Source organism: Poeciliopsis prolifica, unplaced genomic scaffold, assembly GCF_027474105.1.
Source record: "Poeciliopsis prolifica strain line A6 unplaced genomic scaffold, Auburn_PproV2 SCAFFOLD018, whole genome shotgun sequence".
Taxonomy (NCBI): Eukaryota; Metazoa; Chordata; class Actinopteri; order Cyprinodontiformes; family Poeciliidae; genus Poeciliopsis; species Poeciliopsis prolifica.
In genome coordinates this window covers 3,102,625-3,123,279 of record NW_026562393.1, presented here as the reverse complement: position 1 = coordinate 3,123,279, position 20,655 = coordinate 3,102,625, and the positions used below count along the sequence as shown (strand labels likewise).

The 20,655-nt window shown below is 38.3% G+C and overlaps 1 protein-coding gene across 1 annotated transcript; it reads right to left on the bottom strand.

Annotated features, from left to right (window-relative positions):
• Nucleotides 1-263: 263 nt before the first annotated feature.
• LOC129368323 (plexin domain-containing protein 1-like) lies at nt 264-18,227 on the bottom strand. The gene is made up of 13 exons (XM_055043249.1): nt 17,679-18,227; nt 7,138-7,307; nt 3,911-4,054; nt 3,752-3,821; nt 3,475-3,597; nt 3,267-3,385; nt 3,062-3,161; nt 2,554-2,649; nt 2,384-2,465; nt 2,244-2,304; nt 2,037-2,160; nt 1,073-1,233; nt 264-983 (listed from the first exon to the last, which is right to left on the bottom strand). The coding sequence occupies exons 1-13, from the start codon at nt 17,743-17,745 to the stop codon at nt 858-860; spliced, it is 1,443 nt and encodes a 480-aa protein (XP_054899224.1). The 5' UTR covers nt 17,746-18,227; the 3' UTR covers nt 264-857.
• Nucleotides 18,228-20,655: the final 2,428 nt, after the last annotated feature.

Below are 20,655 nucleotides of genomic sequence, written 5' to 3'. Positions count from 1 at the left end.
TATGTTTTATATCATGTTATATTGTTATTCCCTGTTATTCAAACAATTACGTAGGAAGGTTGTGTGAATTTCACACTAGCCTACATGATTTTATATGCGCGTTACAAGAACTGTAGCCCTTTAGCTGTCCAAGCTTAGATTTCCATAAAGGCTCACATTTATCCTCCAGGCTTGTCTATCTTGAAACACATTTACCTTCAATACTCACCTGTATTTATAATACATACGTTGTCCCTGTTTTCATTAAACAATCAAGATCCACATTGTCCTGCAGCTTTTATTAGAAGACACTTAAACAGAAAGTTTTAGAGAAAACTCCCATACATTGGTTACTCTAAAATCCATTCATACAATAGTTGTCAAGAAAAAATCTCAGATGTTCAATAAATTCACTATCACTTGAATAGCTAGATATCTGTTGTAGAGAAGTCCACATAGCATCAGTATGAACCAGTCAAATCTTGCGTAGAAGTTTCATCAAACAAAAACACTCCATAAAATGGATGATGAAAAAAACATAGATTAAGATGAGCTGTACATTGGTTTGCAGTATAAAGGCTTGTTCGATTCATTCCCTAACGGTCATTTCCATCAATAGGTCTAGAAGATCAACTTCATCTTGTTAAACCTCCCAACCGTTGGATCACATGGCTGTGTGATGGCAAGACAGCGAAAACAGATAAAGAAAGCTGGGAAGAGCTACAAGAGCAGGTACAGTAAACACTGTCCAGCCACGACTGGAGTAAGGACATCTCGTGTCAGTAATCCGCCTGAAAGTCTGTTTTTTTTTTTTCATTCCTTATTTTGTACCATTACATTGCTCAACATTGCGTGCTCCCTTTAAAAGGTCCAGACATTTAGCAGCAGTGCTCTGCTTCGATGAAACCTTCCTTCTCATGAACGCCAAGTTCGACTTCAGCGTAGGTGGAGTGACAGCTCTGGTTACGAAACTTCATGGAGGGCCAGTAGTTATTTGTGCGTCGCTTAAAAAGAAATAAAATTACAACAGCAGTTAGTGATTAGTACACAATGATTTGGTCTTAATAATCTGTTGGATTATTTTTTCTCTCACCTGCATGAGGTAGAATGGTGGAGCAACTGTGGGGTGTGTGTTGATGTAGTAAACTGCCAGTAATGTTAGCGTTACCAGCAAAACTAATGCAGCCACCACCCCCGCTATGATGGCTGTGTTCTCTGTTATCCCCCTATGGTTAGGAGAACTGGGCTCTATATCTGAGAATATGGGGGGAAAAAAATCAAAAATTCTAAAAATATGTTTGTAGAATAAATTAGATTGTTAGAAACATTACTGATATGTACATATGGGTGCAAACAATTGAAATTTATTTCTGTTTGTTATTAATCTATATATGAGTTTCACTTTATTTACCTGAAGTACTAAGCTTGGTCAATTTTTATGATACTCTGATTTACTGATTTTTATTCCAGTACTCAGCTACTTAGTTCCTGACTCCCCCAGCCATTAATTTTATTTAGTTTACTGATATGATGTATGGGTGAAAAAGTTTTAAATTTATTTTACATTTAAAACTTTGCTTTTAAATGTAGGAAGGTTTCTGGACAAAGTCCTCTCCATTGTAAAGTGGGCCAATCTGAGCAGTAATTTTAATCTGCCCCTGTGTTTTGAGAGCTTAGCAAGTGCATTTAAGGAATCATTCATACAAAATTCAGTATGTATTTTTAAACAATCACTATGAGTTCATCATCATAATGATCTGAAGCATGAAGTTGTTTTTGAACCTCTCATTGGTTTTAGATGTGTTTTTCCCCCTCCTCCCTTTCCACTGTCTTCCTCATCATTAAGTACAAGTATTTATTTATTTTTGCAGTCTTACAGATGTATTTGAGACCCTCCATATTCTGTCGGATTTCTAATGCTGTCATGTGGTCAGTTTGGACTGACCAGAGTAAGATCAGGTGTAAATCAAAACAGTCTTGAGCAGTCATTTAGCTTTGTCCATACTTGCACCTTGTGCAGTATACTTAAAATTTGCAAAACATTTGCAAATACTCACCTCTCGTGACTGGCTGCTCTTCGAGTTCTGCTGAGGAAGTTGTTGGTTCGGGGGACAAGTTATTGAACGAGCTCATAGTTGCCTCAGGCAGCATCGGGTTGTAGTCTTCACATTTACCTTTAGACTGTATTAACACACACAGGAGTGAAGTAAACTGATAGACACCCTACTCACCTCAGGGATTTAATGACTCTTTGGGAATCTCACCTCCTCAGGGCAATTGTAATCCAGCCACTCTTGTCTATGCCGGTCAATGCCATCAGAACATCTGAAATTAAGAAACAATCAAATTAGAACAAATTGGATCTCTGTGGCAACAAATATCAATAAATTGTGCTTTAACTCACCGTTGGAGTGTGTTGCACCATCCACAACCGGTTGTCAAGTTGGATGTTAGGCAGAGTTCACAGGATGTGTGCTGTAGACAAGCTGGCGGAATCAGACACAGGAGTCCAGTTAAAACATAGAATAATGATGCTGTGCCATTACACAGAGTCAGACTTAAGACAGCTCTTACTCGGCAGAGGGGTGAATTCAAAGGCAGACCCACTGACTATCTTTGTGGTGTCAATCTCAACACGATGATACTCATAGATGGTACGCTGCTTTGCATCTGCCAGATGAATGAGAACAATTCTCATGTCAAATAGATAGCCAATAAACCTCCTGCAGAAATACTTTCTTGATCAATACTTTTTCTCAAATCAAAGCTTCACGTCTTCTAGAGTGTCACCTTTGCCTGTTCTTATTTGCAAAAATACCTTAAGCTCAGTCAGACTGGATGGAAAGGATTTGTGAATAGTTATGTTTAACAATATCATTACAATTTCTTGCTTTTCTTATGTTGTGCAGCCCTAGTGCTAATGTAGGAGCTTGGTTAAGGTAGCTGCTTTTATTGGTTTGGTGACCTTCTTAATCAGTTTTGACGTCCGCCTGAAAAATCCTGGTACCAGAAAATAACTTTAAAAGATAAGCAGAGTTGCACTACATGCTTTAGTGTGAACAGTAAGCTTGTGAATTAGTACCTGAGAGCTGTGAAGCAGGGAGGATTGCCATGAAAGCATCAGACAGTCCGACTTTAACAGGATGCTCTGTGGAATTAATCTTCTCCACTGGTATAGGAACCTTCAAAGAAACGGCAATGGTTTGTTTTAGCATCAATATATCTTAAGCTTACCATAAGCATTAAGTAAGAAAATGAAATATAACGAGTTGAAGTCCTAAAGTTACCTCTCTGTAGTTGAAAATAATACTCCCATTACTGTGGAGGGCTGCCTGGAAAGTGAAGGGTCCTTCATTTTCTCTGTCCTTTAGTCGCACCTTGTCCCACTGCACCACAAACAGAGTGCCTGAGCACATCCAAATAACAAATCCAGTCATTAGAGGATCTGAAAAAGCTCTTGAGCATCATATGTCTCTTTGAAAAACTCCTACCTACCGTTGTCCATATACCTCACTGTGGAGTTTTTAGAGAAGCTGGGGTCAAAGTTGGCCATAAGGGGCGCTACGTACTGTGTTGCAGTCAGCATCCGATGAGTTATCTCCCCCATGAAGATGAACCCTTATGACGAGAACAGATCGAAAGAAGCAAGTCTCACATTAAGCACTGAAATATGTACTACTTAATGTTGTTGGACGAGTCACCAAACAAACCTTTATCACAGGTATGGCCGTGCATTTGTTGACATTTGGCGTTACAGCAACGTCATACTTACCCCCCGTTGCTACAATAATTTGTCTGATGTTGTGTCCATAAAAAGGGAAATCAAAGGAGAGTGCCACTCTCTGCGAAAATGAAAAAAAAAAAAAAAAAATCTCAGTTAAGGTTGAACTCACAGGAGTAGATTATTTACATGAGCATCTGGTCGTCTCACCGCAGCCTGTCGGTGTGTGTTGGACAGGATGCCGTGGATTCTGACTTGACTTTGATGTAGATAGTTCAGGTCAACCCACAACAGTTCAGTTTTTCTGTCTGTCGGACCAAAACTCTCCCATATGTAGTATTTTTTAGAGTCCTCCTGAAAAAAACAAACATACATTTGTTTTTTTTTTTAGATGGATTGTCTGTAATACAGAAACAACATTCAGTGCATAACAAAATGATCTCTTGTTTTATAGAATTTCTACTAATAAAGATCTAAAATGTAAGGTGGAAATTTGTCTCGATTCCCTCCACTGTGTACACTTTGTAGAACTGGCTGTCCCTACCAACTTTGGGCATCTAACTGACATTCGTGCACATTATTCCTTACACAATGGTTTAGGCTCATTTAGATTTGATGAAGAACGTCAATCTACATGTTTTAGTGAACTTAGGTCTGGACTTTGATTGAGTCATCCCAACACATACATATGCCTTTCTCACTCTGGCAGGACATTTATGGTTATTGTTCTACTGCAAGGTGAACCCAAGTTTCAAATCTTTTGCAAAGTTTAACTGGTTTTCTTCCAGTCTTCCCATGTATTCAGCTTCATTATCTTCCCAGCAATGATGACCAGCTTTCGTCTCCCTGCTTAAGAAAAGCACTCCACTGAGTGAGGCTGCCGCAACTGTGTTTTACCACCCTGCGACGGTCTATTCAGGACAATGTGTATGTTGGGAAAAATTTGAATTTCATGTTGTAAATTGCAAATGTGATTTCTTGTGCCTTTATTTTTTTAAACAGACATAATTATTATTACTTTATCTTAAAGGCTACATTTGTTCTTCACACAATAGCAGACCTGTCAACAATAATACAATGTTTTCATTATCACTGTTCAGTTTCAAGACATTCATGAAAGAAAAATGTATAATCCTATGTTTCAGCCTATAAAGTATGAGGACAAGCCAAAGAAAGTCAAAGTTTATCATCTGGTCAAGTGATCCTATTGTTAGATTAAACATATGTCCTCATTTCTCTGGGGTTCTGATCATATTTATGGGATATGATACTTAGTATTGAAAACTTATAACAAACATTTTGAACATTAAACCTGTTTTGAGCTGCAAGACATTTCTGTAAAATCTCTCTGAGCCTTCTTCTGATTCATAATCCCCCCATACGTTTCCACATGGGGGAGCTGTTTACACTTTACAGAAATAGCAATGTCAACATACCTTAAGTCTCCACACAGATCTCCAGCACTGATGGCATTATTAATGTATGGTGCACTTCAAGGTGACAGGGAGCAGTGGTTCTGGGGTTTAGTCTTGGCTCAGAAAGTGGAGCAGTTAAATGCAGAGCTCTCCCAACCTCTCCGGCTGCTCCACATACAGCAAGCGACCCACTTTTAGCTTTCATCTTCACTGCCTGACACCGGCCTATTTTTTATTTTTTTTTCTTTTCCGGGTGGTGTTTGTGTTTTCTAGGTGGGAGAAATGAATAATATACACAGCTGATGGATTTCTTAAATAACCCTGGTTTGGACCCGTGGTGGTATGGGCTGCTTAGCAGAACCCTGGTTTTAAAGAGTCAGTTTTTGAAGTAGCACTAAAATTTCCCATCACACTGTTTCTAGGGGAATTCCAGAGAAAGTCCTTGGGAGTTTTGAGTGGAGAATGCAGTAATATATCTGACCATCACTCATCTTTTTGCTAAACACTGCCAGTCAGCTGGATGAAAGAGGGCAATTGCTTTGCTTGGAAATATGTGTTGTGAAAACTAAATGAGTACCACTGGTCATCATTATTAAGGCAATGCTTTGTGAAACTATCAGAAAAAATAAATAAATGTTTTTTTTATTTATTTATGTTTTTCACTAAATACTTAAAAAACCATTGTATTTTTAACAACATAATATCACATAAAAAAAAAAGATCCTATGAAGGCCCTCGCGTAATGGTGGTCATTAAGGTCCAATATGTCTCTAGAATCACAAACAGCAACAGAACAGCAGGAGCTCTTGTGAACTTGTCCGCGTGAGTCATTTACAACCAGGCATTTGCTCGACCACACATTCTCGTGGACGACCACGCTTAAAATAAACAGTGCGAGTTGGCAGGTTGAGGAGTTTGTCTGTTTTCAATTTGAAATAAAAGGAAAGGGAAGAACGAACAGTGTATTTTATTTGGACTGGATCTTACTGAGGCCGACTGGGGTGAAAGTTGAGTCTAGCACATCAGACACAAATTAAGCCGCATCAGGCATCCACAAGTTGAGTGGATGCCTATTAACTGCTTCAAGATTAGTTTAACTGAAGTCTCAGCTTTCCCAAGTCAAGAGGGCACTTTATCTGCTGATAACTGTTTGAAGAAATGTGGGAAGAAATCTGTCCACACACCGTCTCATTTTTATCTTTTATATCTCCACTAAAATTAAGATCTTTCCATTTATTTTTCATTGAATTTGTCAATTAGAAAGAAATGCAATTTATTTTTTCAAATAAAGAGAAAGTTTTTAATTCTTAGATTATTAGTTGTCAATATTGTCCACCTTATTGTTAAGAGCAGAATATTTAAAAAACAAACAAACTTCAATTAGAGATCGCATAAGGTGACACCTGTGATTACATTTTCAATTTAAGCTATTGAAATGTGAATCTTTTTTGTAAAGTTTTCATGTAGTCATATATTTCACCATAAGTTGCAGCACAGCTAATGTAGGATTCTAAATTTGCCCTGTCTTATTTGTTGCAGAAATAAAAGCACAATCATAACAGAGAATTGTGTGAATACACCACACGTTTACCATTGTGTTCTTTAAATAAATTAATAGTTGTGGTTTGTAGATTATGTTGCTTGTGTTTTGTTTTGTTTTTATCCTACCATATCCAAGTTTGAACTTGTACAGAAAATGGACCAATTTATTTCAGAAGCAACCGGATCTTTATCTGACTTATATGATGCTTATTGATGTGTTTAAAAATAATGTGAGTTATTTGATGCTTTTGTTGACTTTTTGATGTGCTGATCAGATGACAGATCTGACCTGAGAAAACTTTTCCCTTCTCTGGCCAACTGATTGGTGGATCAGTATTTTTAGTAATTTCCCGCAGTGTTTTTCTCAGCCTTCTTTAGGAACGTCCCCATTAAAAAAAACCCGAAAAAGATTCTGCACCCAATTTCTAGATAACCTATGAGAAAATGGATGTTCAAAGTGCAGATCCAGGAGCATCTCACCACTCTACGGGTCATGTTGTCTGGAAGGGGACTGATATCAACTCTTCCTCCTCCTTCAGCCTGTGCATTGCGGGCTTCTCTGTGTTTTTGTTGGTTCTGCCGGTCTCCCCTGGTTCGTTGAAAACTGGCTGTGTCTCCATCCGTCCTCAGAGTGGTCCCACTGTACGCATCTAGAACAAGACGGGAGTTACAGTGACTGAACTGTGTCAACACAGAATGAATCAGCTTGAACAAGTTTGGCTTTCACATCCTGCGCTCACATCTGCACTTTATTAGTTACCATGATATGGATCACTTATGGGCCAACTTTCCCAGGAAAAATAAAATCTACGTTTAGAGACCTTCCAGCAACAAACTGCACAAACAAAACAAAAAAAAAAAATCATTGTAACATATCTTTCCTTTTGTCAAGCAGATTGGGTCATGGCTTTTCTAAAAAGTATTTTCTCTGTGTATGGATTTAAATTTTTGCTGACCACTAATAATAGTGTTTTCATGACATCTGCTCAACAGACTGTAGCTGGATGCTTAGATTTATTTCCAGCTGATCCATGACTCATCGCTCAAGACTAGTAGATTCAACCACTTGTCCAACTGGGTGAAAATCTCTCCAGAGTTCACTGAAAGGCTTACGGATTACATTTAGTTTACTCACTTTTTTGTGCTGCTTGTTTATTGATAAAATAGCTGAATGACTTTTGAGAGAGGCGCAGACTCATTTTGACAAGAATGAGTCTAAAGTTAAATCTCCTTTGGTTAAGGTGCTCAACTCTGATCCCTGAGAGCATCTGTCCTGAAACTTTCAGACATGGCTTTTCCAACACACCTGAAGCTAATTATTTGCTAATTACCAGGCCTCGGTAAAACTAGATGACATGCTGTGAAAGTAATCTAGCCATTTGGTTCAGACGTGGTGGAGCCTCCAGCTCTCGAGAGCTGGAGGCGGAGACCCCTGGAGTAGGTCTGTGTACACCACTTAAAATCTTATTTACTATCTTATTTGGTGATACTCTGGACTTTGGTCTTTCCAGTCTTAACAAGATTGAATGTTGTGTCTCTTGAAGAATATTAATGTAAAAAAATGTACAAGGCAACTTTTTCCCATGTTAACCTTACTCTTACAATTTTACCTGTTGGAACATGCAATAAATTGTTTGGTGCTTATCAGGTTTCTACTCTGTCATTCATAGCAACAACAACAAATGGTGACAGAACCTAATAATCTTGCTGCTTCCAGAGGGATGAAAAGGGAAAGTAGAATCCAACTGCTGCTATTTCAATGCCTTCAATACTTGATCAGCAGCAAATGTGACCATTTTTATGAAACTTAAGAGTTTCAACTGTTTGCTGCTTTGGAGTATACAAGTGTGTTCAATGCCAAGGTGGCAATGATTTGAGAGACTTAACTGTTGTCCAGCAATATGAAAAGGAGCATAAAACAATTTCTAAACAATTTCTAAACAATTTAAATGGCATAATAGTTCAAGGCACTCAATTATGCTAATGTCGCTCATGGCATAAATTGAGAAATAAAAAGAAATGATGTATGTGGTGATTTATTCAGGGAGGAGAAGTCTGGAGAAATGTAGCTTGGTGGCTGCATAATCAGAAGACAAAAGTATTTATCTGCACTACTGCAAAGCGTCTACCAAAGCATAATTTAAAATATATGTGTCTTGCTTTAGTTAAACTCTGTAGTTTTATTTTTAGTGAGATTTCTCTCAATATAAGGTGCAGCCCTAAAACATCACTTAAGCCTAATGCTACACATATGTTAAATGAAGGGCGATGCAAAATATACAGTCAAACACTCTTTGCTTTGATTGATTCCAACAACGAGGGGGAAAAAAAGTTCAAACTGAAGTTAACATTGTAGCATGCAGGAGAATCATTTCTTTTGAGAGAACAAAAGAAAGGATTCAAGCAATTTGCAGATATTTTGTACTGAGCGAGGGCAGAAAAAAAAACCCCAATATAAATTCATATAATTTCCAGCACTAAAGGGAAATATAGTGCCTGCAGTATATTGCAGACCATCCCCGGGGTGTCAACTAGTTCAACATACTCAGAAATCCCCCAGAATGAAGCAGCCAGGTAGCATGCTGATCAGATAGTGGAACAATCTTATCTGAGACCTTTCCATATAGAGAGTTAATCACTCTATTACTATCTCCCCCTTGAATAACGGAGATTCTCTCCATATCACTAAAGTTTAACCCAGCCATCCAACAGAGGAAGCTTATTTTGGCCGTTGGTGTCCAGAATATTGTCCTTTCAGTCATGATCTACGTCTTATGAACATTGGCAAATGCCTGGTTTAACGACCAGGACTAAAGCCTGACTGCTTCTCCTGGATCTGAGGTGTAAATATCAGTTGACACCTGCTTTCCAACAACCTATAAATGGTCTCCAACTCCAGTCTTCAAGAGCTACTGTTCTTCAACTTTTAGATGCATCCTTGCTCCAATACACATGAGTCAAATGACTGAACTATCTTTTTCAGCATGCCTAGGATTGTGCCCTCACTTGCTGTTAGGCTCACACTGTCCAATCTCTCTTCTTCTACTTTTCTTCTTGCAGGTGTTGTGAAGATGGTCTTTTGTTGCCTTTTTCACACAGTTCATGGCCTGAAGACAAAACCCTGCTTCTCCTGGATCCAGAAAGGTGTCACGTTCTCCCAATTCCAGGTGAGGCTCCCTGCTGCCCAGCTATGAAAGTATTTTTCATTTACGAAAATACTGTCTGTCCGATAACAAATATATGCATCACTCTTGATTCAGATCAGATTCAGATGAAAGTTAAAAATTCAAAAGTATGAAAGATAATTCACAAGTGACAATTGAAAGCAGATTGAACAAGCATGTCCTATTTGGAAGGATTGTTAAGGGAAAAAAAACTGAAAGTGATATTACAGCATGACTCTTTGTTCCACCGTGTTCCTGCCACTTAATTTCCACATCTAAAAGGAACAAAGAGAGACTTTAAAATGAAATAAAATAAATCAGTAAATTAGTAGAATGAGGGCTCTCCAAGAGACAAAATGGGACAAGAAAATGAAATGTAGAGAGACTGTCATAGACTCAGGGGAGAAGACTTTAATGAGAAGTGTTGTATGATCACGATACAGTGGAAGCTTTTTTTCCCAGCTTCAGAGCATGAGGTTTACTAATTGGGTCAGATTGACACACTTCACCGTCACTGAAGAACTTTGAAGATGTCAAACAACACAGAAAAAAGATGAAGTAGACTTTTATGAAGAACGGACACTAAAAGTGGTAGATCAGCCACAATAAATTACTTCTTACAGGAAAGATGCCGCTTTCTTTCAAAGGACTCCTTTTGACTATATTCTAATTCTATATTCTCACATAGGAATGCTTTCATTTAATGGGTCTCTTTATGTGGTTTTCTACACTTTTTGGGGACTGAACTTCATTTGTACTTTGAAATATACCCAAGTCCATCTGACAGCTTGGGGAAACTTCTATCAAAAACACATCTACGGAAAGACCAAGAACGAGGCCTGCTTTGACTTGACTTGATAAGACTTTAGTAGCTTGAGGTCTGGCCGACACATGTGCATATGGACACTGCATGGAGAATGTGCAAACTGTTGCAAATATAAAAACATCCTGGTGCAGAGGAATCACGTCCCAGAAGCCTAATAATTCAAATGACAGATGGAACAATTGTGCTGGTCAGTTGCAAATATCTGCACTGTATATATGCACTCTGTGATGTTGCTGCTACTAAATGCACAATTTTTTTCTCTCTCTCTCTAAATTCAGAGCACTCATAACTGGTAATGTGGTTAAGATATATATTACAGCAGCACAATGCCAGATTTTTTCCTTTTTTTATTTCCAACATATCTCTGTGTGCCAGGAGTGCTGAACTAACTGGGAATCAAAGCTCTAATCCTGCAGGCTCATATGGTGTGATTACAAAATGCATTAGCTATTTTGAGTCACCTGCGTGGCAGCGGTGTCCATTTTATCAACCTCCTCAGATGTGTCTGCAATGCAGCAACCAACTTACAAATCTAGTGGGTGTTGGGACTCGCATCAAAGTGGGGCACGGCATGTTCAGCCATATACAACAGCTATAAATGTACAGATTCTGGTTATTCACTCCAGACGCTATGCTCTGGCTTTTTTCAAAATCTCCGTTTAAAGTTTCTTTTTCAAAATGTTCATTTAATAAACATCTAATCAACGGACAATCACTGTCCGCTTTATTAAGTACATCCATTTATTTGTCTGCAAACACAAATGGCAAATGAGCCAATCCCACGGCTGTAACAAACCCTGATAGCTGACAACTAAAACTAGAAAACTGAGGGTAAGTTCATACAGGATCACTAAAATAGACATTAACTAACTAGAAAAAAATGTTGTTTGGTCCGATTTATTTCATTTGGATGGTAGGGTAAGCATCTGGTTAAAAATGAAAGCAAGTATCTATTGTTGTATAAACAGTTCAGGCTAGTGGACATTAAATAAAGGCGTGGGAAATATTTTCTTGGCAAACGTTGACCCTCGGTGCCAATTTGGTTGCTGAACATGTCCATCCTGTTTTAACTACAGCTTATCTATCTTATGGTAGGCGCGAGATGAAACACAATGCTACAAATGCTGCAAAACTATGAGAAATAAAATCAAATTGATTTCTTGAAAATGAGGATGAGTTCACTGTACTCCAATAGCCTCAACAGACACCTGATCTAAGTCCAATGGAGCACATTTAGAGTGTGATTAAAACAGGAGGTTCATGTCATGGATGTGTTGCTTCGAAAACTGTGATGCCATCATGTGAGTGTGGAGCAAAATCTTTGAAGAAATAGTTCCTTACACCTTACTGAATCTAAAGAATTAAGGCAATTTTGAAGGTAAATGGGTCCAATCTGGGGTGTGCAAGATGTACCTAATAAACTGGCGAGTGAGTTTAGCTTGAAAGCAGTATGTGAAAACCAGACCCCAGCTGGTGAAGACTACACTGTATTTTTATGTTCCTAAACTAACACAAAAGCTGATGGCCTTTCAGTCTGGTCAACTGGACAAGGTCCTTTATCCAAACGTAGTCCTTCTAAAAGTAATCTTTTATCAGTAAATTCGCAACACATTGAAGTGAGGCAACAGGGAATAAAGGAATGCACTTGGAAGGGAAATGGGAATTATCTGCAGAACTGTCAAACAAAAACATAAGGGCCTGTATTTTTGCTCTGGAGACAAAAGGCTATTGCACACTGTTCACATTTGAAGTGGAGATATTAGTCAATCTGAAGATATAAACACAATCTGGATTCCTGTGGCAGTAATCTTCTTTCAGTAACTTCTACTATTAGGAATCACATACCAGTTACCTAAAAGTCTGACATTGCAGAACACAATACTCCTGTTTTATTAGTGTCTAAAAGGGGGATTATGTGTTTTGTTTTAGATTACAAAATGATGATAAATGTAGACATCTGATTGGAGCTTATAGTGTAGCAGGAATCCATTTGGCACCATGTGCTCAGAAACAACAGTATCCACAACACACAATCACAAACGCGAGCAGCTGGAATGATAAGAAACCAAAAAGAAAAGATGGAAAAATGACGTCCACAAATGTGTAAATCAATCACACTTAGAATTTAGAAGCCATCTGATTTAAATGATGAACTGTAACACCCTGAACTGTTTTCTATTCTGATTTGGAGATGATCATCTTTTTTTTTTTTTTTTTAGTGCTAAGGACGGGATTCCAATGTGCAAATGGGTGCAGAGCAGTAATGGATCAGAATGTGCCGTTTAAAACAACTATAAATTCAAACTGCGGATATTAAATCGCCAAATAAATGGTCATTTGATAACTACTTTTTATCTTTGGATTTGGCAACTATTTTAATCCCTAAGGCAGAACTGAAGTCCTTTTCCCTGTGAAATTTCAGAGTTATGTTATGTTTCACCTGGAGCAATCAAAAATCTTTCTGAGAAGCTTTGTAATTTTTTTCAGCATAAAACGCTACTAGTGTCAGGCTTATCTTTTTGGAATCTTATGTGGAAAAGTGTGACAATGATGATGATAATGATTGAACAGTGTCTTGCACATGATGATAACGTATCAGATACATTATCTTCATGAATGTTTTCCTTGGGTACCATGGCTTCCCTCCCTGCAGTCCAAAACATGTATGTTAGCACCCAGAAATCTAACAAGCTGGTAACAAGTTAAACAAAGAAATAAGTAACTTTGATTTGATTATGGCAGACATCTGGTTAAAAATTGTGTATATGTGCATACAATTTTGTTCAAACTGTCCATATCCCATCAGACAAATGTTCTGTCAAAAACCATCAAGCTCCTCACTCTTTTGTGGCGCCTCTTCTCGTTTTCCTCCTCGCTCTGTGCTACCACTGCAGCTTTGTCCCGTCAGCAGGTCCTGTTGTGAATACTCATGCTAGTCAGAATGGCCACCGATGATGGTGGAAATATGATTTAAGTTAAAACCCTCCTCCTGGCTGTGATTGGTTGGTTTTGGTTGGAAGCAGTGCATTTATTCACAGTAATAATAGCTGAAGGAAGAGAATGATCTTTTCAGACTATCTGTGTCATAGCATACTGTCACAACATGATGACAGTTTTAACAAAACTGTAAAAAAACATAGTATAAAAGTTTCATACTGATTGCTGACTGCTTTGGCAGTTGCTGCACATTAGTGGTTAATATGTTAACGGTGGAACACATCTGATAAAATGTGTTTAATGGACAATCATTGCAACATTTGATTTTTTTAATGTAACTAAATACAGTTTTCATCCTAATTTAATTAATACTGAAATGATTAAGCATTAAAAGCAATAATCATTTCATCCCTATCACATGGGATAGTATAAAGTAGGAAAAACATTTTGTTGCCCTTATCAAATCTAGCAAAATCTATATTGATCTTATTGTTTTGATCATTACCCATGTCTCATAACCACTGGTGAGAGTTTGACAGGCCGATAAATTAAAAGGTACACAGATCAGAGTAACATTTGGGCAAACAAGGCTCCAACCAATCTATTCATCTCAAAATTCATCCTATTGTCACTTGTGAAAAAAAAACACACGAACTATGCAGGCAATGGCTAAACATCTGACCTCAAAGGAGAGGTTCATCTTTTCCCAACAACTCATTGATCAATGTTGTTCAACAACTTCCATGAAATAAGAGGTGACACTGTAATAATCCTAACAATGAATGAATACACTCACAGTTGGATTTTTGTAAATTATGCAGTTTGAGATTACAGTCATAAAAATTTGCTTTTTTTTTTTTTTTTTTTTTTTTAACACATCCTTAGCAGGAGTACCCGTAAAGGTGGAAGGCACTGCAAGCAATAACAATCCTATCTGCCAAACCATCGAGGTCTTGATTGCATAAACACAAGGTGGAAAACTAGTGTTTCATTACTGGTAGATAAATCAAGGTGACCAGCTGCACATTTGTGTAATAGTAGAAAGGAGCAATTTGCTTGAATACTGCTCTCTAAATTAGTTCAAGACTGTTTTTATATTTAGTGTCTTTCTAACCTAAAAGTCCCAACAGCTTATCAATAGAGAGCGATACATTTAGGCTAATTTGGAAAGAAAGACCTGCAATGATGGTAAACATTGCCCTTTGTTTCTTTTCTCTGATTTGTGTCACACTTTGGTGTGAGGCCAAACGTCTGCAAATCAGATGGCACTCCTGGCAGCCCAGGAGTTTCATAACGATTATTGCTGATGTCCAAATAGCAGCACACTAAAAGTATGTGCTTACTGTAATAAACTATTATTGCTATGAGACTACTACAGCATACTGCGGTGCACATGTTCACGCAGTTCACTGCTGAAAGCAGTACAGCACTGCATTTTCCATCTTCTGGCGATTCTAACAGCTTTTTCAAATTAAGTTCAAATTTTATCTTGGAAACAGGACATCAGTTCAAACACACATAACTTGCATGTGTAGGTGGGGGATTTACTAGAGGGCACAATGGAACGTTCTTGAAAAACCAAGCATGACAGCAGAATCAGCTGGTTTCAGCTGAATCACAATGATCAGGAGGCCTACCTGTATCAGTAAAACGAGACAATCTGCCTGAACTGGTGCATGGAGAATTGCCCTCTGGTGAACATTTTACTATTGCATTTTTTACTGCTGATCAATTGCAGATATGCAGCCTGTCTTAATGGTTCTTTCCAGTTCTGTTACCCAGCTGGAAAATTAAATGATTTGTAAAAGACATCTATCTTAAACTGTGAGGGGTCAGAAGTCAATTACTGATCACTGGGATTTCAGCTGATTACCTATTATTAGAAATGTCCTTAACAGACGCTAATATAAACATTCGTAAAAGTACACAGGTTTGGCTGGCAATAACATTAGTTTAGAAAGCCCAATAGATTTCAGTTTGTCTCACTGTGTCTTTAAAATTACTTATACTGGCTTAAAGTTTTCATGTCACACCAAACTTTAGTGTATTTTTCTCAAGTTTCCATGTGACAAAGTAGTGAATTACTATGAACCAGAAACAAAATATGCATGATTTTCTCAATGTAACAAATACATAATCTCAAAAGTGGGGCTCACGTATTCAGTGCCATTTTCTCTAATACCCATAAAAAAATGAAGAGCAACCAGCTGCCTTCAGAAGTCACCCAGTAGTGTGCCTGTATATAAATTAATTTCAGAATGAATACAGCTGATCTGTGAAGGCCTCGAATGTTTGCTAGGGAACATAAGTGAACTAACGGCATCAAGAAGACCAAGGAATACAGCAGACAGGTTAGGATTAAAGTTATGGAGCTGTCTAAAGCAGGGTTCATAGAGAAGGTATGATTCCAAGGTCTAACAGAGCACTGCTCCATCCATTATCCAAAAATCAGACGCAAAATGGCTCTGCTGCAAATCTGCCATGACCAGAAGAACATTTATCTGAAAAGCAGCCAAGAGACACTTGGTAACTCTGAAGGGCCTGGAGATATCCCCAACTGTGATGGGAAAATCTGTTAACAAGACAACTATTAGTCATGCACTAGTTATGCAATTCTCAAATCTGGAGTTCTTGAAGAAAGTCAGTGTTGATGTAAAACCATAAGAAGTACAATTTAATCTTTATATACAAGTTACTAAATTTGAGTCATCATCCACACCTGATGTGGACAATGGCTCTGTGAATCAACTTGAACATACAATCCCTTTAGTGAACCACGGTGAGTGATTATTTTGTGCTGATGGGATGCTTTTCTTTAGCACCTTCAGGGAGCCGATCAGAGCTGATGAAAAGACAGACGGAGCTAAATACAGAAAATCCTGGGGGAAATCATGTTGGAGGTGGCAAAATACTTGAGACTTCAGGCAGAATAGCAACTCTGAGCATACAGCCAGAGCTGACAATCAAAGTATGTTCAAGTGCTAAAATGATCAAGTCAAAGACCAGGTTTATATCTAATTTAAAACTTCTGGTTATACTTGAAAGCTGCTCTTCAAAGATGCACATCATCCAATTTGACTTCGGTTAAGTAAAGAAGAATGGGCACAAATTTTAGTCTCAAAAAAATATGCATACCTGACAGAGACATACCTCAAATGACTTCCATCTGGAACTCCAGCAAAAGGTTGTTCTACAAAGCATCAACAAACAGCTGAAGGGAAATGCATGCCACACTTTGCAGTTGTGAAATATCTTGAAAACCATGTATCATCTTTCTTTTTCATAAGTGCACACTTCTTTGTGTTGTCCCACCACATCAAATCCCAGTGAGCTACTTTAAGAGTTAGGAACTTTTCCGAGGTTCTGTATATATGGAGGGGTTGTCTCTGTGGTCTCTGTGCATTGGGTCGTCCTCTGCAGAGCTGGGCCCTTCATCAGAGAAACTGGGACCACAGGAGAGGCCAGAAAAACTGGAGCACCGCTGATTGTCAGTGAAGCAACAGCAGTGGAGGAACGGGGGCTGGCTAAAAATAATGTACCTCTGAGGAGAACAGAAATACATACATGCACATGTACACAGTTACTGACACTCGTGGGCAGGATGAGAGAGGAGTATCAAGCATAATGCACAAAACAGGCGAGACTGTTATGATGAAATTTAGCAAAAACGGTAATAAACTCTGCAGATATAATAATGATCAGCTCGACTGCTGCTCCTTCAAAGCTTCGTTCCTGTGCAGTGAACCTCAATTCCTAAAATTACTGGTTAACCAGATAATATTTCACTCAACAAATATTTCTGTTCCTGGAGCAAAATCTTGACGTTAAGCAAAGCCTCACAGAGTTTATTTTGGCAATTTGAAGGAAATATATGGGACCTGTTAACACTTGGTAAGTTCCCATATATGCAAATCAACAAATAGTCCCAAAGGGTGTTTTAAAATATCCGTGATTTCCAAGGCTGTGGCAGTTTGAAATCAGGTATTTTTTTTATTATTATTTCTGCTTCCAGAGATTTTTAAAGCTGTCCTCTGCAGCAGCGAACTGTCTGTTTTCACAGGACGTCGGTTAAAATATTAAGTTATTTGGCTTACCTTGGGCCCAGACTCTCCCGAGCTCAGCCTGGGACAGACAGATGAGAAGAACAGCACAAAGCCCCATGTCAGGACAGCTCTTCTCCCTCCGTCCCTTACTTTTAATCGCCCCTCTCCTTCTTTTTCCGTTTTGTCTTCCTGCGTTGCGTGGAAAAACGGATGCCTCGCTCCTGCTGTCCTCTACCTTTCCTTGCTGTTTGTTCTCCTCTTTCTCACAGCTGCTTTCTCCTTACTTCACCCAGGGTTTCCTGCTTTTCTCTCTCTTATTTGTCTATCTCGCTTCTCTAGCCTGTGTCCTCTTCAGGCCCTCAGAGCAAAACTTGTGGTGATGAATCCATGGTTGCGAAGGAGATGATAAACAGCTGGAATCTTCAGTGTGAGGTCTCTCCTCTCCTCTCCTCTCCTCTTCTCTCCTCTCCACTCCCACTCTCGCTTAAGGCTGTCGTTTTTCTCCCTGTGCTTGAATTCCTGACCGTTTCAGAGAAAGTGTTCCAGATATGAGCAACACTTTTCTAATAAGGCCATATTCAGACATTTCTTCAGTTTTATTTGGCTCTAATTTAAAGTGTTTGGTGGAAGGTGCATGTCTCCCCCACGTGGAAGCATGCTGAAACCGTTACACGCTGAAACCGTAGCTCACGTCTTGAAAAGTACTTCCCCTGTGGGTTGTTTAAAAAAGAAATGTTTTAATGGTTAGACAAATTCTTAAGGACATTTTATTTATGCTTCTATCAGTATAGATGGAAAATAAAGTCTATGCTAAAGTTAAATTGTGTCTTTCTACACATTTTAATTCCAGTATGTTGTATATTTGTACAGGATCAAATCTAAGGAGTTCTCCATCGATTCATTTATCCAACATTTAAAAATTGAGTGCAAACATTCCCAATGAATATCAGACAAAATTGGCCAAATGGATGGATTGATGGATGGATGACAGATGAATGACTGTTCAGCCAGTCTCTTGTTGCTCTCACAGCTGTATTTCATCAGTTAATTGGCCCAGCTGTTCCCCTTTCAGGCATCACCCTTCGCAATATTTATACTCCTACTATGAAGTTCTTTATTTGAGGCATGCATTGTTTCTCTGACGTCATGCACTGTGGTCAGACTTCATGTTTTCACTTTTTTTTTTTTTTAGCCTTGAAAGTTTTGTTTTTGAAATTCATCTACCTACTTGGATTGGTCTTCAACATTTTGAAAAACTGCTTAAGTCACTTTATTTTTGCAATGGCGATTAAAGTATTTTATTTCATCTAAGTAGTACTAAGATAATCAGGATTTCTTGCAAACTATTTCCAAGTGCAGATTATTTCACACCTGGTGGTGAGAATTAGTGCAAGAAAATTAAGCACAGGGAATTTCAGCGAGTTTGTGCTAATTCAGCATTTCTCCCATTGCAACAGTGTGGCTCATCTTCTCATTTTAATCATTGCTTTATTCAAATTTTTAGCACTGCTGCTCTGTTGCTCATAGAATAGAAACAACCATGGCTCTGCCAACTTGCTGATGTAATTCCATTGTTTTTGTTGGTCTTTTCAGAGGTTTTCCTTTCTAAAACCCCAGCATCTCTCTCTCTCTATTTCTGTCTCAATTATAAATTTTTCTGTGGGTTGGAATGTAGGTGGATCCAGTTTTGACAAAAACATATTTTTAATCAAGGTAAACATTAGGGTTTCCAAATAATTTGTGGTTGCACTATTCTCAGTAGTTTGTTTTTTATATGTTGGGCAACAACTGAGGCTTGTTTTTGCACATGAACAGATGAGCTTTGAACAAGTGTAACCAGCGTATGGACTGTGGTCTCCTTAATGTCAAGGTTGGTATGGGTTTTGACTGTGACTATTAAATATTTCTCATGCTTGAGTTTGTTTTCCCTCTATGTTCCCTGGAGCTCAGTCAGGAATTTACATTATAATGCCAAAGTTGTACAGAAAAGGTGAATGAAATAAAGTAAATTATATTTTCATTTACTGAGTTTAAAAATAGCGACTGGGATAAACTGTGGGATGTTTATTCAGCTAGCTGATCACAGACACGCAGACATAACATTTACTCCCTAAAATACCTTGGGTCTTGTTTCCCTGCATGATCATTTCTTTCAACACAAAGACAGGAAATTTTACTGGCTCAGAAACCCAATAAATTTATTCCAGATGAATACTTAGCCTATTTTCTTTACTGTAAAAATACATTAAAAGCAGATTTGCTAAATTTATCTATTAACAGTCTTGCCAAAGTTTAAAATGCCCTGCTGAGTCAGTAATGGTGTGGCAAATCTATAAACATGTCTCCTATAACAATGGTGCAAAGAATGAGATGGCTTCTCTGTCCTTCAGCCCCGAAATGGAGATATGTTTGACATTTGGCAGAAATCATTAATGAAATGTACACAAATTAAAATAACAGGAAATATAAACAGTTCTGCAACATGTATGCAGCGTTCTGATGTGTGTGGGCTGCACAGTCAGTGGTTGGCACTGTTGCCTTGCAGCAAAGGTTCTGAGTTTGAATCCCTGCCTGAGATCTTGGCATGTTTTCCCTCCACATGTGTGGGTTCTCGGGCTTTAAGCATTTAGTCGTTTTTAGTTGTACTTTGGCATTACTGTGTGTGCCTGGTGTTTCTGTGTTGCCCTTTGGTGGTCTGGCAACCAGTCCAGGATGCAGTCCAATGACCACTGGAGAGAGAAATCTTTCCCCCTGCTGCCCTGAATGAATATGCAGGTATAAATGACGGATAGATGGATTTCAGAACATCTGTGATTGTTATTAAGACATGTTTTAATGAGAAAGTTATATGCAGCATTAAATATTTTTTTGTGATTGCACGTTTGAGAACCAAATATAATTCAGTGTTAAGATCAGGTTAACCACCATCAAACCTATTTACATATTAGTCAACAATAACACAAGTAAATACAGCATGCAGGTATTAAATGAATATGTTCTCATTAGGGGAGAAAAAAAAATCCAAACC